This window comes from Peromyscus maniculatus, chromosome 20 (genome assembly GCF_049852395.1).
Source record: "Peromyscus maniculatus bairdii isolate BWxNUB_F1_BW_parent chromosome 20, HU_Pman_BW_mat_3.1, whole genome shotgun sequence".
NCBI classification, from domain to species: domain Eukaryota; kingdom Metazoa; phylum Chordata; class Mammalia; order Rodentia; family Cricetidae; genus Peromyscus; species Peromyscus maniculatus.
The window spans coordinates 27,367,806-27,392,113 of NC_134871.1; the positions used below are offsets into that span (position 1 = coordinate 27,367,806).

At 39.2% G+C, this 24,308-nt stretch overlaps 1 protein-coding gene across 8 annotated transcripts in view; it reads right to left on the bottom strand.

Annotated features, from left to right (window-relative positions):
- Vps13b (vacuolar protein sorting 13 homolog B) overlaps positions 1 to 24,308 on the bottom strand; it is a 568,282-nt gene that overhangs the window by 498,085 nt on the left and 45,889 nt on the right. For 6 of the 8 annotated variants that reach the window (XR_013046389.1, XM_042264498.2, XM_042264501.2 and 3 more), the window contains exons 5-11: positions 18,618 to 18,785; positions 17,666 to 17,847; positions 10,510 to 10,684; positions 6,762 to 7,027; positions 1,644 to 1,739; positions 1,137 to 1,259; positions 568 to 705 (exon numbers count right to left, since the gene is read on the bottom strand). Coding sequence is in view for 7 of the 8 variants with exons in the window: in XM_042264498.2 (XP_042120432.1) it covers positions 568 to 705; positions 1,137 to 1,259; positions 1,644 to 1,739; positions 6,762 to 7,027; positions 10,510 to 10,684; positions 17,666 to 17,847; positions 18,618 to 18,785 (1,148 nt within the window). In the remaining variant the exon portion in view is untranslated. The remainder of the gene's footprint in view (positions 1 to 567; positions 706 to 1,136; positions 1,260 to 1,643; positions 1,740 to 6,761; positions 7,028 to 10,509; positions 10,685 to 17,665; positions 17,848 to 18,617; positions 18,786 to 24,308) is intronic. The other 2 variants (XM_076555926.1, XM_042264499.2) reach the window with 1 other exon arrangement.

Here is a 24,308-nt window from a genome sequence, read left to right on the forward strand (position 1 = left end):
AACACTTCAAACACTGACAATACACTGGAATGTTCTAAATGTGTGCTCATCACACTAGGAAACATTAAATTCTTTAGTTTTAACTATGAAAGCCAATCTCAATTAGAAAATTAAAGTATAAATTATAAGTTTATATTACATGAATACAAAGGATTATTACTTAATTATCTGAAAACTCACTAATATTCTATAAGCATATTAATACAATCATATGAAAAATTGGAAAAAATGGCAAAAAAGTATGCAGTGAAAAGTGAAGTTTGTTCCTTTTCATCAATCTTACAGTTTAGAGACAAGAAAAATAATGGAGGTAATTCTATATGGTTCCTCCATAACTGATTAAGACTAAGTATGCATAAACAAACTATGGCTATACTACAAAAAGCTAAATATTTCTGTACGTCCCTTAAGCCTGTCTAGGTTTAGAACTTAGACCAAAACATTCCAAATGTTTCAATAAACAATCAATGCTTGGAAGAGACTGAGAAGCAAACAACAATCACAAGTATTCACACAATGTGTCCACCGATCCACAGCAAGTATTTGGTTCAAATGTCTATCCCGGACCTTATGGAGAGCTGCATCCAAGATGAACTCCGCACGGGTGCCATTGTTCTCTGGGCTTCGGTAATCAAACAATGAATTTGTGAGGTATGTCAAACCTTTTGTACTCAGATTTTCACCACAAATGAAGAAGCAGGATTCCTGAAAAATGAATGCATAAATCCGAACAGGAGAAAAAGTCATTACTATTAATGATACTTCACTCTTTTAGTATACTCAACAGAAATCACTAAAGCTGGATGTCCTCCTATAAAAAGGAAAGGAATGCGATCTCTGTTTACTGCTATTTTGACAAAGAACAATTAAAAAACTAAAAAGGAACTCCAAGCAACTACCATAAACAATAAAGCATTTATGAATGAAATACGTTTGGAATGATTATCTAAGTGTTAAGTGCTATCAACTTTTTATATCTCCTGAGAACATAATTTCTTACACAGGAAATGCAGAGGGAACAGGAAAGGCCCTCTTTCAAGCCACAGTCGAAGGCAGCCAAGCAGATCCTATATGGTTATTAGTACACTTCATTATCCTTGCATTCTCTCTAAAATAAGGGGAAGATCTTGACTTACAGTTTCAGTTCTATTCATATGCTCTTCAAAATCTCGAACACCCATAATTCCTTTAAGACACATGGCTCTGCACCCTACAAATCCAATCTGACAATCAAAGAAAGACTCTCCCATCATAAGTGCCTGTAAGGGAAGGGACACTAGAATGAAGAACTTGTATTTAATAACTGCAGTACAGACTTTCCTTGTAGACTTTCTACATAAAACAGTTAGGACTGCTGCCTTTTATATGCATTCAACAATGATACACTGTGACATAGACAGCTTCCGTGTCTCTGTATCCTCAAACCTTCACAGCCTCAATGGTTGGAACTCTGTGAACATCAAGCCTCCCACACTCACACAGACACACATTCTGAAACAAATTCATGTTGCATATTGAAGGAATAATTATTCCAATCAATAATACTGACTAAAACAGAATGACTGTAAGACTGTAAATCTAAGTATTTTAAATACACAACTCTGACAAAAGCCCATGTTCCCATGTGAATGTTGACAGATTACCTCAATTGTAGTTCCTTCTTGTTCCCAACACAAAACTTCCTTAGATTTGACTTTCTGTGGGCTATAATAGCTACTTTCAGCTTGCATTTCAGTGAGCTAAGAAATAGAAGGATAGTAAGTAAATCAAAACTAGCCATAAATAGCAATACATTGTCATTTTCATTATGCATTATGAAAATAAGGCCAATTTTAAGATTCAGGAAATTTAATTATTAAGCAGAAAAACAGGTGCAAAAAAAAGAAAGAAAAAAAAAACAGCTGCTACGAATTATCCATGGACTAAAGAAGTCAAACATGCAACATTTTTAACTCCTTCATAGCACTTTAAAAAAAAAGCTACATATATTCACAGCCCCACTCATAAGATGGCCCAAATAATCTATCAAAAACATATTATATATACTATGACTTTAATTCATTTAATTTAATTTTTAATTTCAATCATTTCCAAGATTCTCCACTATTTTTAAAAGAAAGAAGCTACAGAAAAACACAGACTCAGTAAGACTTTCTAGTTCCCAAAGGAGGTAGAATCACAGGTATTCCTTATCAAAATGCATCCCCTACTTTATCTCACAGACCTGTTCATTCATGCAACAAACACTTGTCATCTGTGGGAAACAAGCACTCATGTGGACCACCAGTGACACAATACAAACACTGCTGTGCCCTGAAACTCATAGCATGTTATTTATAGAATATGTTTATATTACTTCCCCCTTTTGGTTGTTTTTGATTGGCGGATTAGTTTTTTGAGATATTGTCTCCCTATACAACCTCGAGTGGTCCAGAGCTCATCGTGTACCCCAGGCTGGCTCACATGTGCAGCAGACCCCTGCCTGTGTACCCCAGGCTGGCTCACATGTACAGCAGACCCCTGCCTTTGAAGCCTAAGTGCAGGGGGCAAGAGAGCACACCTGACTAGAACTGCACTTCTCTGGACACAATGGGCCAGCCTAGTTTGTATCACAGAACAGAAAGATAAAATGACAAGGGTTAATGACAGTCTAGAAACAGTTAGGATTACATCAACCTCTGCTTACTGGTTTGGCTAACACACACGACAGCACACACTGGTAACAAAGACAGGAGAAGCGGGCAAAGAGGAGAACTCTGCAGTACTGCTGCAACTCCTCTGCAATGGAACGTTCCTTCCCTTATGAAAGGGTTATTTCTTTAATTAACGTGTCCTCCTTGGATTTGGCAATGATTTGGTTAGTGTTAGTCTGCAAAATGGATATATAATATACTTCAAATTGAAATGCAAAGAGAGAGATCACATTTTTTAAAAAGAATTAAGCCAAATAAAAGTTACTGAACTGGAAATTATAATTTTAAGCCTAACTACTTTATACTGAGAACGAATTGTTCTCATTTAATCTAATGATTCTATACTTTTTTCTTTACAGATAAGCTTTTATTTCTTATATGTTTCTAGTACTGGCATTCTCAAAGTTGCTATTTTCAAACAGAATTCTGAAAGTGAAAATATTTAAGTAAAAATGAATTTCAAAACTTGATCAGCCTTCAGCTGTCTACAATTACTCCACAGAAAAAGCAATTAATTGATTAAAAGGACTTAAACATTACAAGAACAACTTAAACATTACTACAAAAATGCTACATTTAATTTAGCATGATTTTTGTTGGACTAATATCAACTGTTCCAAATGCTAATATAGAAACATGACCTTATTTTCTGACCAAAATATAAACCACAAATTAAGTCCATACCTTCTTAAAATCCAAGCGGAACCCTGAATTCAAATATTTTCCTCCTACATATCAACATATTTTCCTCAGAGAAACATTAGAGAAGCACAAATGCTTTACATTTTTAAAAATATTTGCCGGGCACGGGTAGCGAATGCCTTTAATCCCAGCACTCAGGAGGCAGAGCCTGGTGGATCCCTATGAGTTCAGGGCCAGCCTGGTCTACAGAGTGAGTTCAGGACAGCCACCAAAACTACACAGAAAAACCTTGTCTCAAAAAAACAAAAAACAAACAAAAAAAATTGACTGACTAATAACGAATACTGTCCCTCCACAGATATTTTGCATAAGTGCCTATACTGGTTCTATGGAATACAATTTTCATCAGTAATTTAATAAATCATTAGAAAAGGTAGTACTTAACTTTTAATCTTTGACTTCTCTCACTACTTATTTTTTTTTAAAGACATACTGACGTACTGAGTTTAAAAACGCATAGTCTGTGAGAGCTTCTAAGAAGTATGGAATATGATGACTAACTTGACACAGAGGTTTAGGAAACAATATTCATAAAATGGATAATGTTGGAATTTCATAAAATGTACTACAGTGCAGAGTGCAGGACAGCATAGGAAAACCAAGTGTTCTGTGTCTGTATGTGTTGAAGTGTGAGATGTGACACCACAGTGCCCTCCAGGGAGAAGGAAGGTACAAATCTGACCCCCGTCAGCATCCACACATCCATTCAGCACAACAATCACAATGACCCACTGTAAAGAATAATTGGAATCATCATAGAGTTTTCCTGTCCAAACACTTCCTAACTCACTCAAAATAAAGACAAGTCTAAATGGCCTAGGTGGTTTTCAAACTGCACTGCTGCAAACCCCCTGCCTGGCAGGTAACACTGTTGACACATTAGCTCTGGCTCTGAACTAGCCGCCTCCTTGACAGCTCTTGAACCCTTGCTAGTCCTGAAATGCTCATTCCCATATATCCACCAGGCTTTCTCTTTCAGGAACCTTTGCTTAAATGATTCTCCCTTCACAAAACAACCTCCCTCGGCCACCAATTTTAAAATGTGTAATTCTCTCCCTTTTAATGCAACCTGCACTGTTACATAATTTCCTCTCTCTCTACCTAACTTACTAGTAAACGTTCTTTACATCATATTGATTTAAATTACAATGTAGCTCTAGACTAGGATGCGGACTTCACTCAGCCTCACTCAGGGACACAGCTGCATTAATATATTGAATTTAGGCACAGCAGTAGATGGCTGTGAACCTTCGTAGCACTTAAGAGGACACAGGATCAGAAATCCAATGTCATCCTCGGCTAGTAAATAGAAAGTATGAGGCCAGCCCATGTTAAATGAGACTCTGGGTCAAATAAATGAGTAAATATTTGTTGCAAAAATTAAGAACTGATTATAGACATGTATGGTAATAGTATTAGAAAAAGCTGGGAAAACAACTCAAAATTCAAGCTGAGTTATATTTGAAAGGAAGGGAAGGCAAAATATTATCAACAAATGAGGGATACCAAAGTACTAGTAACTATACTTAAACAAAAGAATGTTCCCTTTTACTCACTGTGATCATACATGTTATGTACTCTATTTGAATATATAGCTACATTCTTTTTTTTTTTTTTTTTTTTTTTTGGATTTTCGAGACAGGGTTTCTCTGTGTAGTTTTGATGCCTGTCCTGGAACTCACTCTGCAGACCAGGCTGGCCTCGAACTCACAGAGATCCTCTTGGCTCTGCCTCCCGAGTGCTGAGATTAAAGGCATGCACCACCACTGCCTAGCTATATTCACTTTTAATAAAGAAAGCAGTTGAATGCTGTTTAAAATAGAAGAGGACCTAGATACAAAATGAACTATCTTAAACAAAGAGAGGAAGGATAAAAGTAGTTCTTTAAAAGTAAAAATGCAAAAAAATAAATAAAATAAGAATGTAGGCTAGTGAAATGGGTCGGCAGTTCGGAACACTCGCTGCTCTCACAATGGATTCAGTTCCCAATACCCAGATGGTGGCTCACAACTATTCCAACTCCAGTTCAGGGAACCCACTGCCCTCTGACCTCAGTGAGCATCAGGCACAAATAGAACACATACATACATGCAAACAAAACACTGACACAAACAAAGTAAAATTGGTAAATCTACACATAAACAATGAAAATGTATTACAAGCATTAGCAAAGATATAGAAAAAAGGAACTTCAGCCATACTACTGGTGAGAATGCAAATCAACATGGCCAATGGACAACAGTATTGAGATGTCTATGAAATGAAAAATACAACTGCTATATATGATCCAGTAGCCCACTTAAGATACGTATTCAAAGAAAATGCTCAGCATACTAAAGAGAGATCTCCATTCCGTATTTATTATGCCATTATTTATTTATAATAGCCAAGATACAGAAACAGCTTAGAAGCCTATCACCAAATAAATGACATTTAAGAGATACAGATACACAATGGGGTATTTACTCAGTAATAAAGAATGAAATTTCCAGGAAAATGGATGAAACTAGAAAACATTACATTAAATGAAACATGCTGGACACACACACACACACACACACACACACACACACACACACACACACCACTACCACAAAAAAAAAAAAAAAAGAAGAAGAAGAAACAAAAAACAGCACTGCATATTCACTCTGGCAGGAGGAAGCCAAAGGAAGATGGCCTGACAGTACATCAGTAACTCTAAGGGCTGAGAAGGGGGTGGAGGGGGGGGCAAGGGAAAGAGAGGGCACAATTAACTTCCAGTACTTGCTACATGCATGTGTGAAAATATCACATTCAATCTCATTAGTAATGAATAATTAATATGAAGTAAACTTTGCTACAAGGAAATCACAGAAAGAGGCAGCTGTGAGATTTTAAAGATTCATTTTGTATTTAATTATGTGTCTGTCTGTCTATGTGGGGGTAATGTGCACATGAATGCAGTACCCACAGAGGCCAGAAGAGAGCACAGGATCCCCTGGAGCTTGACATGATGCTGGGAACCAAAACTCAGCCCTCTGAAAGAGCAATATGAGCTCTTAATGGCCAAAACATCTCCCTAGCACCAGCTATGAGATTTTGGGTTTTTTTTTAATATTAAAGCAGGTTTATATGCCAACTGAATAATCCAGGGCAGGGCAGTTTATATGACATAGATAAGAAAGAAAAGTGGTGGCAACTTTAACAGGACAAGAAGAAATCAAAATTCAAGAATTCAGTTAGAAGGATCAAGCAATTTTATGAGAACTATGAGATACTACCTTTCATCCACTGAGCCCCCTACCTCTCCCTGGTTCAGTTATAATGCTGCTAAAATTTAAACATTGAAGTTAACAGACACTAGTAACAAAAGAAAGAGAAACCTACTTTAAAAGTCACAGTTGCCTTTGTGCAGTAAAATCCTACAGAAACAATGGGATCCTTCAGAGTCTGCACTTTCTGCTGGAGCAGGGTTGATACGGGGTCATTCCCAAGGTAGTCTTCCTCCCCGTCATCGTAACTCACAATTGCGGGAACAAATGACCAGGCCCAGGACACCCATCCCTGGGGCTCCTCATAGTCCTGCGACAATAACTCTTGGCCTTTGTACTGAGCAGGATACTGCATGTCTATTCTTGTTTCATCTTCAGTACCTGCCAATCAAAATAGTCATTTTAACTAAATAAAGAGCATTTAAATAGGAAAAATGGAACTATATGATTAGTTTCTTTTGTAATCAAATCTATTTGCTCTAAGTATTTTAAAATATCCCAATTAAAAAACAAGATAAAACGTAAGAAATAAAGGTTTCCACACAAAAATGGCTATCAAACATGAGGGAAGGACAGAACACTGAACTCTTTAATCACCTCCATCTCATTGCTGGAATGAACTCTAAGCTATATCCAACAAAGGAGAAATTCAACCAAGTTCAGAGTCTCTCTTAGAGAGAACAGCAGCAGACCTAGGAACTTAAGCTGACAGGCATTCTGCTGCCATCTAACAGACTTGAAGAAGCCACAAGGAATCATTTCCAAGTAACGTCACTGTTTGTTGGAACACAAATACATCTAAAACTCAGCAAGACAAAACTTACAATGTCCAGCACTCAACCAAAACAACTAGGCAGTCAGAAGCAGCAGTGCTCATCCCAGTCCCTCTGCATCCCCCATCCCGGTCCCTCCGCATCCTCCATGCTGGTCCCTCCGCATCCCCCATCCTAGTCCCTCCACATCCCCCAACCTGGTTCCTCCACATCCTCCATCCCAGTTCCTCCAGAGGCTAAGGCAGCAGTGCCTAAACTCAACAATCTTGAGTCCGGCCCTGGCAGCCAGTAAGATTCTCATCTCAAAAAATAAATACAATTTATTAAGGCAAATAAAAAACATAATTAGGGGAAAATAAAACAATAGAAACAAGTGTAGTGGGTAGCGGACCACTGTACTCTGCCAAGACAGGGTAAGATGGTCTTTCAAAATTCCTGCTTCTAAAAATGGTCTGTCAGATACTCGAGGCCTGTAGCCAATTTGAATACACCAACAATGCTGAGAAACATTAGGTGACTGTCCAGGCTGGATTCTTGGAACCATACAGATGCCAGCTGGCCCTGGAAACCACCTGTAATTCCAGAGTAAGCGGGTAGCCAGCCTAGCTGTGTCAGTGGCTCTGTGGTAACTGAGAGACTCTGCCTCAGTGAATAAGGTGGAGCGCCATGGAGGAGGGCTCCTGATGTGACCTTGGGTCTCTACACACCTCACACATGCTCCCACACGCCTGAGAACAACAGATGAAAGAAAAATATTACTTTCTGGACCTCAGAGAGCGGTCTCCGTCTACTCTTACAAGATTTCCGAAAGTTACTTGCATCCATCTACCATTTTTCAGGTACCATTATATTCCTTCTCAGGTCTTTGATGGGATTAAAGACTAGCAGTTATAGTAACATATATATAATCTTAGATAGAACATATTAAGTATTATATTCAGGTTCTTTAAGATAGTACACCTTTTGAAATGATCTTTGTAACATGCCATTTACCTATGCGCTAGGCTTCTCTAGATTTTAGTATGTGTTTCTTGCTTGATATTGTTCGCAATGGTTGTAGTTCCATCTTATCTAGGTCATTATCCCTCATTATTCCTGGACAATATTTGATAACCATTCCTTTGTATATAGTCTTGTATTAGGTTAGAACCTTCTAATTTAGACAAAAGGGGGAGATGTAGTGGGCAGCCATTCCAGCTTTGATCTGGAAGTTCCAACACCTTTTGAGGCTTCAGTAACTGTCACGCCTACAAGGCAGGGCCAAGAGAGGACCCTGAAGACCCTAGATGCGGATGCGCTGCCTCTCTTGGTTCCCAGACCCTGGATGCTGGAAGTAGACCGAGCAGAGTTCTCCAGAGAACACGGCTGGACTGTGTTACATCTTTCCCAGACCCTGCGACCTACCTATCCCTTCATTTGTAAGTTACACCACTAAATAAACCTCCATTTTAACTACGTGGAGTGGCCTTAATAATTTCGCCAATAACAAGTCCAGAAAAATAAGATCACAGTGACTAGAACAGGACACCAAGCAGCTACAGAACACACGCCTCTTCATGAGGCTTAAACTGGCATGAACCACAGAAGTTTCCAACTGAACTTCCAAAGACAAAAGTATGGTGGAGGAAGGTAAAAGCAGATGAGTGAAAACGAGCAAATTATTCAGGAACTAAAAACTGTATCAAATGAAACACAGAACGAAAGACAAACATTAATAGATGAGGCAAGCTCAAAAGATCTCTGGCAAACAAGTAACCTGAATGCATGTGACTGGAACTCTCTGAAGTAGAGAATCAGGAAAAAAAATGAAGACGTGTGGTCAGAATGTGTCTACACTATTCAGGGAAGCTGCAGATATCCAGGTACAGAAGCCCCCATGAGCCCCAGTACAAGGAACAAGAACACAGGACACCAGCAAGTGTCATAATCGAGATGCCCAGAGCTTTCTGAGAGCTCTGCATGGTTTTCCAAACATACACGTACACAATAAAACAGTAAAGAAAACATCCTCCTTTACAAACAGTAAAACTAAATCAAGCTCCTTCAGAAGCAAACAATAGAGCTGTTTTTGCCCTCTGATAAAATACAAAACAAAAAACAAAAACAAAAAACCCCTAGTTGCTCTCTGAGGTCCAGAAAGTAATATTTTTCTTTCATCTGTTGTTCTCAGGCGTGTGGGAGCATGTGTGAGGTGTGTAGAGACCCAAGGTCACATCAGGAGCCCTCCTCCATGGCGCTCCACCTTATTCACTGAGGCAGAGTCTCTCAGTTACCACAGAGCCACTGACACAGATAGGCTGGCTACCCGCTTACTCTGGAATTACAGGTGGTTTCCAGGGCCAGCTGGCATCTGTATGGTTCCAAGGATCCAACCTCCTGTCCTCAAGCTTGCCGAGCATGTGCTTTTACATCTGTACCAACTCCCCAGCACTGAAAGCAGCAGTTATTAAAGAAAAACTTGATTATATTCTGTCAAAAGGTATAACTTCTGTTCATGAACCACCTATTAAAAATGAGGAGGCTGGGTGACAAGATGCCCAGGGAGCTAAGGTGCCCCACGAGCCTGACCACCCCAGTCCCATCCCTGGAAACCACATGGAAGTGAAAGAAGAGAATGGACCTCACCAATCTGTCCTCTAACCTCCACACCCCCACACCCACCCACACCCACCATACATGTGTACACAACGTTTTAATTAAAAATGAATACGCAAGTCACAGGCTGACAAAGTAAACTCACAAAATGTGACTTGAATCCAGAACATATAAACACAAATTCATAATAAAACAGAAAAACTTCTGAAATGGGCAATATTTAACTTATATTTTACAAGGATAAATAACTAAAGACCAGTACCTATGAAAACACTCAAAATATTTACCCATCAAAATTATGGAAATTAAAGCCATGTGCTGTGACGACATAACCATCAGAATGGCGGGCAGCAAACGAACACAGGGTGGCTTCAGCAGATGCTGTCAGGATGGGGCAACTGAACTGTCACTGTTGACAGGCTTCACTCTGCTTTGTTCTTCAAGTTTTAAGCAGTGAAACTGGGTAGTTCTAAATTAAGTTTCTGTTATACTAACCTGCAATGTTTCCTAATGCATCTTTACTGTGACAGGCAGGGTCCTCGGCTTCACCATCTTTAAAATTGCCTATTTCTCCATAGTAAAGAGCAATCCCAAGTTGCATTATACGGATAAACATAGGCAACTGCTGATCTGTGATAGAAAGTTTCAAACTCTCTACTAAAGTATGAATCTGTATTTTGGAGAAAAAAAAGCATTATCAAAAAGATGTTTAAAGATATCTTTTAAATTAAGTTGACCAATTCTAAGTCCTAAAATGAAATATAATATAAAAAGCAACAATGTCACAAGCATTTCTAATAATTAAACCAAAATAACATTTACTCTAAAATTCTAGTAATAAAAAAATGTACTGTGATGAATATACTTTTGATAAAAGTCAGACTAAGACAAATACTGTGGAAACAGAATTAATAACCTGAAGATATATTCATACTAGAGTTCTAGATTATTCTAGAAGAGAAATGTCACCAAACAATTGAAGAATATGACAGTATTTTCACCCTTCATCCTTCTAAAAAAAAAGGTCAAATCAAAAAATAGTGAGTTTCATGATGTCACTTTAGTATAACTTCAATCATTCTTTTCAATTTTATTACCATAAGGCATCCTAAAACCATATGTTAAAACTGGGTAAAAGACTCACATTGTAAGTGTATAAGTATGGAAATAATTAAAATGCTATTGTCAAAATACGTAAAATCAAGTAACTATGTTCAAGCAGTTTTTCAGACAATCTTTAAAGATATTAAAACATGACACAAAATTTATAACATGAATCAACTATAATAAAAAAATAAGATTACTACCAAGTAGGACATGGCATTGAAAGTTCTCCTTAAAAAGAAAGACAATTATAAAATACAAACACAGCTAAACTGTAATTGTTTTCCTGCTGTTCCATAAACATGGGGCAAGGGAAACAACAAAGCCATAATATCAAGCCCTTCTTAGTTTATTGAGAATAACTGGCACTTGAGTATCTATGAAACACGAAAGAGAAGTCCTAGTCATCCTCTTATTGGAAACCAAGGCATCCAAATAAAGGTGCCAGGGAGATGGATGTGGGGTGGAAGTTGGGAGACAAAACTTCAAAAACAATCCCAGGTTCCTTAAAGGCTACCTGAGAACACACACTGAATAAGCCATGAATGGACAAGAAAATGAGTGGAAAGAATATGAATCTGCTGCTAAATTTGTAGGAGAGAAGAACCAGGCTGGCGGCTGGCCGGCCTAGGTCATGCTATGCAGCCCAGCCTGGCCTTAAACTTGCAATCCTCCTGCCTTGGTATCCAGAGTGCTAGGATTACAGGTACACACGCACCAGCACAGCCAGCCTAAGCTTTTCTTGAGTTCTGTCTGTCACAATTAGACTGTCTTTGGTTTCCTGCTCCTTCTACCTCCCACGCCTGATCAAGAGCCCCTGCAGCCTTGGGCCTTGCCTGTCCTTGACGTGGGTGCACTGTAACAGCAGCACCAGTGGAAAGCGGCCTAGCAAAACAAGCAAGAGAAAAGGATGATCTATCATCAATACATACATCAAGTGTTACTGAAAAACCATTGTAGAGATTTCCTCACCAGAAAAATAGACAAAGAACCTGAATGGATATCGCAGCAATCAAATGTCCAGTTATTTTCCTCATAATCCTAATAAATAAATACCAGTTGAACTACCTACCATTCCTTGCCTAACAAGCTAGAAATATTTTCAAATATTTCAGGCTAACAAGAGTATAATATGAACAGTCCCCTTAATAGTAATGGCTATATGTCTTGGTTAAATCTCTCTGGAGATAATTGTTCAATATAGATTTATAAGTCTTAGAAAAAATTAAACACATTAATAAGATATTTACACCTATAAAATTATAGGAAACTTTCCTAAAGAATTAATCATACATGACTAAATATTTATATACAAACTTCATTCTTTAAGGAAAAAAGACCCTTTTGGAGGAGGGAATGGGGGTTGGGGAGAGAGGTGGGGGAGGAGCTGGAAAAGGAATGAGAGGGGGATCCATGGTTGGTATGTAAAATGAATTTTAAAAATTTTCTTAATAAAAAAAAAAAACTTTCCTCATTAACTTTGTCTCCTAATAGTCCCCACAGGCTGTACAGTTATTATTTCCCGAATTATGTTACAGATCTCTGTCCTCTGTTGAGTTTTATTGTAGCCCCTTGGATGGACCCTCCTGAGACACTTCTCCATCATCCATTCTGCCAGTTGAAGCAGTGAAAACTAGATCAGTGCCCCCAAACCCGTGAAAGCAGTTCCAGTGATCCCTAAAAGGTGGACTCATGGGCCATGGGCCATCCAAGTCATGCCTCTCCTTGACATTCTTTTCAGGACTCAGAACTAAAACAGCTGGACTAAAGCCTTCTTCGCATGAATTAACCTTTCTGTCTCACCAGCTCTCAGAAGAGAAAAAACTCTTACATTTCAGGTCAGCTTAACCTCCTTGAGCACCAACTCAAATCCTTTGGCTGCTATAGTACTTCAAGACTAGTCTGAGGGCTGCTAAGGATGGGATCTGTGCCCTCCTCCACAAATGATGCTGCTTCTGCACCTACAAATTCTGTCTGAGATGGGGCTAAAGACACAAGAACCAAACAACAATTCAACCACAAGCCTCCTACATATGGGCATCTGGTTCCCTCCAACTCTGGCTCCTCCCCTGGATCTCTCCTTTCTGCCTTATTGTCCTTATACTTACGTTTTTACCCTGTCGTTTAAATGTTTTACTTGCTGAACTTCGCCCTATACCCGAACCAAAGGTTCCATGTAAGCTTTCCCAATGGCTCTCACCCTACGACACTGTTTCCTGATACATCTGCAAAAAGCCCTTCAAATGCAGCAGAGCAGCTCTGGCTGGAAGGAACTTTCGTCCCATTCACCCCAGGCCAGCTCCTTGCACCAGTCCTCAGTTTTCTCCTGTTCCCTTCTCCCAGTGCTCTCTGTGGCTCCTTGCTGCTTCTGCTAGCTGACGGGGTGCAGCCTTCCCGGCAGTGGGACTTGTCACTGTCACCCTTAATCACCAGCTCACTGTCTCTCCTGCGCCCATTTCTCCCACCCCATCCACCTTTCGGGAAATCTCTCAGTTTTGCTCTATAACCAAATCATCTGTTTACAGACCCCTATATAATTACTTTTCAAAAGGCTCTCCAGGAGTGCTTGATGGCAACGGCATGATCATTTGAGACCAATCAAGTTAAAACTCTCCTCCAGCTATGTGACCAGAGGACCCCTCTTCAATGAACCCTAAACTATCTCCTACTCAAGATGACCCTCCCCAGCAGGGAGCAGCTAAAAAGGATCAACACCCCTGCCACCCGGTTTTACATCTTTTAGGAGTGTGGAATGACAGAGTCTATTGGTGGTAAAACAGGACTCCTACAACATTAAAGATGGATTTGCTTAGTCATCCCAGACAGGTGTTTACAGAGATCAACTATCCCCCAAGATAATCTGGAAAGACGGACTGCAGAACTGCACACAGCTCCCATGGCTGCGGCAATCTCCCCATTTTCAAGGCCCTCACCCTGCCCTATAAAGGGTTACAACCAGCTTTTCCCCCGGGCAGATCACCTCAATTTCCTGCAGGAGAAAAGCTACCCTTCACCTTATGTGCTAACAAACACGGAAGGAAGGAAGGAAGAATGGAAGGGAGGGAGGGAGGGAGGGAGGGAGGGAGGGAGGGAGGGAGGGAGGGAGGAGTAAACTCCAAAAATAGAGGGGAAATCAAATAAGTTATGTTTCCACATGATCTATTTCTTATGACACAATCTCTAAAACACATTTCATACAAAATATAGAAAATTGTAACAGCCTACACAAAATACAAATAAATTCAAAATCCACTTACACCTTTGAAAAAGGTCTACAAAATTACAAGACAAAAATGAAAAATAATTAAGGGGAAAATATCTTAAATGATCTGTAAGCTTAGCCACATACACTTTTAAAAGTTTCTGTGGTAATCAGCAGAGTCAAAAGCACTTACAAGCTGAGTGGTGGTGGTGCACGCCTTTAATCCCAGCATTCCAGAGGCAGAGGCAGGCGGATCTCTGAGTTTGAGGTTAACCTGGTCTATAGAACAAGTTCCTGGACAGCCAGGACTACACAGAGAAACCCTGTCTAGAAAAACCAAAAGAAAAAAAAGAGCAATTAAGAAAAAAAAAGAAGCAAACTTCTTTACACCAAGGCACTTTTCAAAATAAAATACCAGTTACTCAATTAAAAAAAAAAAAAAAACCACAGGTTAATAGTATGCCAATTATAACCCTTCCTTCTAATTAACTTATTTTTTTATGTTTTCCTCTAATTTAGCCAAATCCTATAATGGACAATTAAACTTGCTCTAATGAGCAAGATTATTTTATATAGCAAAGCTTCTATACACCTATTATTTGATTTCAAAATGTGTTTTGGAGCCAGGCACAATGATACAATACAAAATATTATGGAGGATAAAACAGGAAGATCACAAATTGAAGGTCAGCCTAGAATATATATCAAGTTTCTATTTCAAAAAGTGTATTGTCTGTACATGTACATCAATAGCCAATTCAAGGCTTAGAAACATAAGTTTCTTTCCTGAGACAGAGATACCAATATTACTGAGTAACACTTTCCCCTGTGTGTATGTACACACACACACACACACACACACACACACACACACACTCATTCATTCAAATATAGAAAGACTAACAAATTTAGATAAACCAATATAGATTAAACACAGTGGGAAATAAAAAGTAAAATACAGATAACTGATCCCCATCAAGGAAAAACAAAATTGTACATATAAATATAAAGTAAGGCAGAGTTACGGTACTTTACTAGCAAGACCCTATTGCTGAGGACAACACCTACACAACTCACTGAACATGGAGAATTTCAGCTGGTGCCTCCATAGAGCCGCCACCCCTAAGTTCCAGCAGTTTGGGTACAGGAAGGTACTCTGCATGCTACCAAAGGAAAGCTATAAACACCAACCCAGCTAAAATCCCTCTGACCTACAATGGCATCTCCTTGGAAGATATGCTAGCGCAATGATAGCACAAAGCTTGTGGGAGGAACCAACCACTATCTAATTTGACTTAAGGTCCACCCCACCAGACAGAACCCATACACAACACTGCTAAGGTAACCAAGAACCTGAGGCTAGATAGCCCAGGGCATTAGAAGAAAACCAAATACTACTACTGTTCTACTAAAAGAACGTAGCAATCAAAGGACTCCTAATGACATTCTGCTACACTCGTAGAGCAGAGCCTTGCTAGGCCATCATCAGAGAAGCTTCCTCCTGCTGTAGATAGAACAAAGAGACTCATAGCCAGACATTATGCAGAGAATGAGAAACCTTGGAACACTCAGCCCTAAATGGGATGTCTCCATCAACTCCCTATCCTCAGGGATCCCTGAGGAGGAGGTGGAAAGAGTGTAAGAGCCGGAGGGGATGGAGAACACAAGGAAACAAGGCCTCTAAATCAACAGGATCAACACACATATGAACTCACAGACTGGGACAGCATTCTCAAGGAAGGCACAGGTCCTTTGGGTATATATCATGGTTTCCAGTTGAGTGTTTATGGGATTCCTGAGTGAGAACTCTCAAGTGGGTCTCTGCATCTAATCATCTCCTTCTGCCTTCCCTCGGGCTCCTTCCCTTCTGTTTGTTTTATCCTGGTCTGAAATGTTAGTTTTTGTTATATCTTATTATATTTTATTTTCTCTTATCTCTTAGAAGGTTGCTTTTTAATGAGAGACAGAAAGTGAGGGTTCTGGATAGGAGGGGAGGTGGGGAGGAACTGGGAGGAGTAGAGAGAGAAGAAATCATAATCAGGATATATTATATGAGAAAAAAATCTATTTTCAATAAAAGGGAAAACAGTTCCCACCTAATGATGAGAGAGAGAGAGAGAGAGAGAGAGAGAGAGAGAGAGAGAGAGAGAGAGAGAGAGAGAAAGAGAGAGGGAGGAGTGATTTTTATGGGTATGCTCTCAGAAATATAATCTATACTATTATACAAGTGTAAGTGGATCCTCCTATTGGAAGCTGGAACAGCCCTAAACCAGGAATCAGTCATCCAGCACTCTTGCTCTATTAATTTATATGACATCAACCTAATCACTTATCTGGCCCCTGGTTTCCACATCCAGAAAATTAAGAATATTAAAATACATGTTCTCCAAGGTCCCTTCAAGCTGAGAATTCCAGGGTTCTTAGAAATCAGTTTTCAAAGTTTCAATAAAAGATATTTATATTTTTTAAAGTGCTTTACTAAAAATGTAATGTTAAAAAAAAGAAAATCTAATTTTTATACAGACAGTTATAAAATGTGATAATGTTCGAAAACTAGTGGGTAATAAAACAAGATGTATGGTTACATACTACACACAATGAAAAATATACCACCTTAGAAAACAGTAAATCTTTACATGCATCAAAAGACATATCCTGGAAAACTCCAGTACTCTAAAACTTTATCTACATTATTGAAACTATGGGTCAAAAGCTAATACGTGCTTGCCCTAGCATGGTAGCTCATGGTGGCTCAGCAGGCAGGAAGCTAAGACAGGAAAATTGCCACTAATTCAGAGCCAGCCTAGGATATACAATGAATTCCAGGATGGCCTGGGCTACAGAGTTAGATCCAGTTTCAACAGCAGCAGCAAAAATTTTTGAGCCAATAAACTATAGTATTAGGTTAGGTTATCATATCAAACCTTATAAAACAGCTTAAGGCACATGATTAATCATTAGATGATGCTGAACAACTACTAAGGACTAAAATACAGATTACTGCTGTGCTGAATTCCTGAGTGGTATTGCAGTTCAATCTCAGGGCCTTGTGCTACTTTTTATAAGATGTCCTCAGTACATAAATAAGGTAAGGATTAATAACAGCAAAACCAAAAAGGAAATTTAAAGTTACAGAAAAGCTTATCTCCAAAATATCTCTACCAGAATACATTGTACAAAAAGTTAAAAATATAAAAACTAATACATTTAACTTTTTACAAAAACCAATAGCACATATATTGATGAAGTTTATTTTTTTCCTTTATTTTTATTATAATTATCATGCACAATAACCAATAAACAAAATAAAGGTATATAAGCAAACTTCTAGAAAGAGATACTCACTTTGATAACAGCTGGCATCTTGGAATTTAAGTTGTCATATGTGAAATGAAGGCGGGTTCTGAAGGAACACTTGTATAATAAAGGGTCCTGGTAAAACTCAATTTTTCCACTCGCATTTCTTTTATCAAGACAAACAGTACAGTCAGAAAAATTGATGACCTTCCTCAGCACCAGATCAGCTGCTTCAAAAGACAAAAGAAAACCACTGTGAGCAAAACAGGAAAATTAAAACACTTCTAAATGTGTCAGATATCTGTCAATTTTATGATTTATTTAATTAGAAGCTCCCCTGACAAGTGAGCAGCACAGATGTCTACCTGCCTACATACGGAGTGCGGGAAGAGCCACGGCAAACGACAGCTCCCGGCTGCTTTGCCAGTGCTGTACAGCTCCTTGCAATAAGCAGAAGAGGGAGGCAAGTCATAGCCAAACGCTCCAAGAAAATCAAAAACTTCCAAACGTTCTGGTATATAAAGCAATATACTTCCTTTCTTTCAATAAAAAGCATTAAAAACGGGGCTGGAGAGATGGCTCAGCGGTTAAGAGCATTGACTCTTCTTCCAGAGGAGCCAGGTTCAATTCCCAGCTCACAACCGTCTGTAACTCCAGTTCTAGGGCACTAAAACACCAATGTGCATAAAATGATTATTTTTTAAAAAGCATTAAAAATACAAAGCAAATATAATTTTCATTGTTATAACATATTACACTATATGATAGGTAAAAGGGAAAAAAAATTTAAGTTTTCAAAAGCAATCTGATGGTTCTTAAACTGCTATTAACCTCCCATAGTTACATGCTAACTTTTGTATACATGCACTTTTCCCACATCAAATGTATAAAATTTATATCACAGCTACCAAAAGGTCCCCAAAAATGGTTAAGAAATGAATGCAATTTTATCATTTACAGGAAAACACGCACTAACACTATTTTCTTGACATTTACTCACCAGAAATATCCATGAATGCCCGATCCCATAGTTCACCCACAGTATAGCATTCAGCAGAAGTGATGTTGACAGAAAGGACAATGTCATCTTCCACGTACTTTAATATGAGGTTATTGATAACAATGTTTACATTATTTACAACCCGTCTAATCAGACTCTGCACGTAGCCTACAAAGTAAGTAAAAAGCTCCGTTAGCTAGCTGTAAGTCTACCAATAAATATTCTTAAAATGCTACTAAACAATGTTTATAAAAGGGGAATATTCTTTCAGACGATTCTGTAAAAAGGAAACTAAAGTTTAAATAAACTAGACTAGCAGACAGCCCAACATACGCTTGCTTTTACTAAAAGATGCTACAAGGAAACATATATACTAAACCAGAGACCATATTTAATAATGTTAACACTAGATCCCACACAATGATCATTGTATTCCATACGTACTTTGTCTGGTTTCTGCCTGTTTCATGAACAGTTGGTATGGTGTCATATACCTACGGTCCCAGCTGCCCTAGAGGCTGAGGTAGAAGGAAGCAGAGTTCCAGGGCTTCATAACAAGAAATGATCTCAAAAATGAATTAATCAATTAATTAAAGTGCAGCAATGTTACTCCATCCTTACTCTATTTGGCCATAATAATATCTAAGCTCTGCCTGAGAACAGAAAGCTAGGGGAAATGATTGCACTGGCTAACACGTAATGTGACACACAGCAGAGGAGAAAGCTGAGTGCAGAAGACAGCAAGGAGAAGACAACTGAGAGGAAACAGGAAGGAACACAGAGCTGCGGAAGACAGCGGCAGGCTGATCTCTGTGAATTCAGGACTAGTCTAGTCTACATAACAGGATCCAGGCCAATCAGTGCTATATGGTGAGACATTGTTTCAGAGGGAAAAAAGGAAAACAAAAAGCAAGGCTGGGGAGATACTTCAGTGATTAAAGTGCCTGCCACTCAACTATGAGGACCTGAGTCCCATGGAAAAAGAGCCAGGCACTGCGGCACACATCTGTAATCCCAGAACTGGGAAAGCAAAGACAGGTGGATGCGTAGACCTCCACAGGGATCCAGTCTGGCTGAACTGATGCATGCCAGGTACAGTGAGAGAACCTGCCACAAAACATAAAGTTGAGGGCAATAGAAAAACAGTGTTCAATGTTAGCCCGAGGCTGCTATGTGTGCACACACCTGTATTACACATGTACACATGTGTGCACACCTGTACGCGCAGAAGTGAAAGAAGGAAAATAAAGAACACAGGGACAGGATTGCAAGATGACTCAGGAGTTAAATAACTTGCTCCAGAAATCTAGCAACCTGAACCCTGTGGTCCACATGTGGGAAAAAAGAACCAACTGCTTCATCTTGCCCTCCACACACACCCGACGGCACGAATGCAACCATACACACACAAGCATACACAAAACAAAAGCAAATAAATATGCTAAAATGATAAAGCCTTCTTAATTCCAAACAAATGGTGTTGTTTTTTTTTGGTTTTTCGAGACAGGGTTTCTCTGTGTAGCTTTGTGCCTTTCCTGGAACTCACTTGGTAGCCCAAGCTGGCCTCAAACTCACAGAGATCCGCCTGCGTCTGCCTCCCGAGTGCTGGGATTAAAGGCGTGCGCCACCACCGCCCGGCACAAATGGTATTTTTATATAAAAAAAATCAAAGGGCAATAACTGAAGAGAGCAGAATATTAATTAGCTAATAAAATATTTTAAGGTGTTTTTTTTTTTACACAAAGTGACAAAACTATTTCTAGATGGTAAAATATTAATCCTATGTAGCTATAAAATGTATAGGCTAGCATTTTTCCATCTGAAATTTTCAACGGAAGATTTGTAATAGTAAAAATAAATAGTGATGCACCAAAACCTTGTTATAATGAGGGATTATCACACAATAATCTTGTCACCTATGCTGAAAAACCTGAAAACAATTTATACATTTTGATTCTATAAATTAGTAAGAATCTCTTTAAGGAGATAAAGAGATGTATGCGAAAACTTACCCTACATGTTAAACTATTACAAAACTAAAAATGAAAACATTCTAAAGAATAACAGATAGTTTAGCAAACTATAGAGAAACTACTACTACACAGCACTGATTTTTTTAAATGTAAAATATAGTAATGTCTTGGAATAATGTTATTAATAAACAAGAAAAAAATTTCAGGAAACAAAGCGAAGCGTATGTGCATTGCCTGTGGCTGTATGGTAAATGCTGCTCCAGCTCTGGGAAAGGTCATTTGAAGTTCTCTACCCACCTTTCCTAACAAGTACGCCATAAAAACTAGAAAAAACACACAGAGTGAACAGCTACTTTAGCATTCTGAAACCAGTAAACAAGGGCGGGACGGGAACAAAAACAGCCTAGAAAAGATAAAACACCCCCGCCCAAAAACCCAGTAAACGTGAACTCAAATACATCAGTAGTTACATTCTTCTAGTCATTTGCACTGTGATCAGAGAGGATGGGCTGCATGATAGTATGGGCTGTATGAACTTTGTCAAGACTGAAGTTTTATCAGCACACAGCCAGTCATTACTTTATTCATCACGTATAGCTGGTTTCACCATATTCTCAGAAGACTGACAAGACATGGCTTCCATGGTCTACGCGACCCTTCACAGAATGTGCTTGCTCTTACGCTCCTGGCAATCAAAAAGGACTAAGTTATAGTTACTGGTCCAATGTGTACATAGTTTTGAGCTTAACTAAACCCTAAATATTTGCATTAAAGTGTGTGTGTGTGTGTGTGTGTGTGTGTGTGTGTGTGTGTGTGTGTGTGTTAATGCGTCTATACTACATCTACATAGCAAGGCATAAATTTTATCTCTGAGCTTTCTAGCATACAATTAAAGTAGGAAATTTAAAAAAGAGAAAATATTTCATAAAGAAAAGTGTAAGTCAATCAATAAACTCTGACTAAAATCAAAGCAATACTCTTTAAGGACATTTTAAAGAAAATGGCCTTCAGCCGGGCGGTGGTGGCGCACGCCTTTAATCCCAGCACTCGGGAGGCAGAGCCAGGTGGATCTCTGTGAGTTTGAGGCCAGCCTGGACTACCAAGTGAGTCCCAGGAGAGGCGCAAAGCTACACAGAGAAACCCTGTCTCAAAAAACCAAAAAGAAAAAAGAAAAAAGAAAAAAAAAAAAAGAAAATGGCCTTCAATCAAAGCCAAACTCTAATTCAGAAAGATAAAATGATAAAATACAGAAACCTGAGCTAGTGCAGACCTCCATGGTACAGTGTTTGCCTAACCTGCGTGAAGCTTTGTTTGATCCACAGCAAAGGGAAAGAAAAGACAAACAGCAACTACCAAAAAAAAACCCATGCAGGGAACATGGAGAAAGGCGTAAAACCGTGAACAACCAGGAAAAACTGTCAGTGTCTCTACAGGAAAGCTAAGCCCAGAACTCAAGACTATTACTCCCATAAACTGCTGTTCTTGGATGTGTATCACTAACTTAAAGAAAATACATATGCTTCAAATCAGTTAGACTCATCACTGTTGACCTTTATCCAGTCAGAAATGACATTAAATCCCAGCCCAAGCATGTGTGCGTGCGCGCATGCATGCGCACACACACACACACACACACACACACACACACACACACACACACGTCCTAAGATCTTATTTTCACTACGTGCTGTTATCTTGAGGTTTTCTATCCTGAGTATTTATTTTTAAGAATGCTTACTGGGACCCACAATGCACTAATGGGGAAAGACACACAATCTGAAAGACTGTTCTAGATACTGACTCTTGCTCTTTGCCTGTTAGAAAGTAACTTATCCAGCAAAACAGCAGAACAAATGCCTATCTATTAACAACACCAAAGCTTTTCTTAAAAATCATTTCTGGAGGGGCTAGCAAGATGGTTCCATGGTTAAGAGCACTGGCTAATCTCCAGTGGAGCCTAGTCCAAATCCTGTAACTCCAGTCCCAGGCCCTCTTCTAGCCTCTGCAGGCAGCAGGAACACAAACAGTGCACAGACACATGTAGGCAAAACATCCATACACATAAAAATTATTCAATGTTAAAGTTTTAAATCATTTTTGGATTCATACAAATGTTCCAACTTAAAAACTATAACCACAGAGACATAACTCTGCCTTAAGAAAACTAGAAACAAGAGTTTGCCTCTGCCATGAAAAAAAAATGCAGAATAATAGCAGCATAGGTCATCCTTTAAATAAATGATCACTGTTTGCCTACCCAATTAGAGTCTCAATGTTTCCTCTTTCCCTCCTGAGCAAAAATGACCTGCCCTGACTCCCAGTATTGAGCTGATGGATCCAGCTGCTTCGGACCAACTTCCGAACTTTTCAGACACAGTGGAAAGCACATGTTGACCCACAAGCTACCTCAAGCTGCCCAGGGAGAACCCAGCTGTTTTATGGCACTACAAATAAGCCAGCTGTCCTAATTCCAGCCATCTAATCCTAATGCTGACCCGAAAGAGCTGTCAGGTGTCTGGAATCCAAGTTCACAACAATTCATCCTTAGAATGGCTCTGTCTGAAGTTAATAAGTAACAACATTTTGAGGTTTTTCTTAAGAAAAACAGAATACGGAACAAAACCTGGTTCACCTAAAACTGACAGAAGGGAAGAAAGATACAGGAAGAGAGGAAGAAGAGAGACAGGGAAAGAGCAAGAGACAGGTTTATACACCATGGGGGATGCTGGGAAGTTTAAGAAGCTACATTGTCAAACCTGAAGAAATTAAGAAGCTACACATTTAATAAATTAGTATAGCCAGGCGGTGGTGGTGCACGCCTTTAATCCCAGCACTCGGGAGGCAAGAGGCAGGCGGATCTCTGTGAGTTCGAGGCCAGCCTGGGCTCCAGAGCGCGATCCAGGAAAGGCACAAGGCTACACAGAGAAACCCTGTCTTGAAAAACAAAAAAAAAAAAAAAATAAATTAGTATAAACTACCACTTCAACTTACACTAATTTTTTTCCAAAGGAGTAATTAGTAAGAAAAAGCTGAGAAACTTCTGGAACCAAAGTAAGCAAAATTGGAAACATTTAGAAATATCTTGCGGCACCTTCTCCAGCTCAAAGCAACTGCAAGGCAGACAGACAGCTGTAGCTGGAGTTTTCTCCAGGCCCGCCCGGGCCCGCTATAGAGCGATATCCACAGCAGACAGCCACTTTGCTGAGATGGGCATAAGAAGCATCAGCACCAAGCTGCCAGTAGCACTTGCTGAGAAATCTCACTTAAGGGCACTAGGAACTCTGAACACATATTTGAAGGCAGCAGGGCTGCAAAATGGTGTCTCTAACTCTAACCTCTGACGTTAACTGGATTAGAACTAGCAGAGAGCCTTCAAACCTAGGTATACACCAATCTCCACTACAACACACAAAAACAGTGACAAATAAAAATTTAAAAACTGCCAGGCAATGGTGGCACTCATCCTTAATCCCAGAACTCAGGAGGCAGAGTCAGGTGGATCTCTGTAAGTTCGAGGCCAGTCTGGTCTACAGAGTGAGTTACAGGACAGCTAGGGCTGTTACACAGAGAAATCCTGTCTTGAAAATCCAAAAAAAAAAATTTAAATCAAAGAAGTAACTGACAACTTACTTGTGGAAGCAGCAATGTGTCTGACTAGAACACTAGCATGTAATGATCTCGTCATTAAATATCTGCCTAGAAAGAGTTTGTTTGCAAT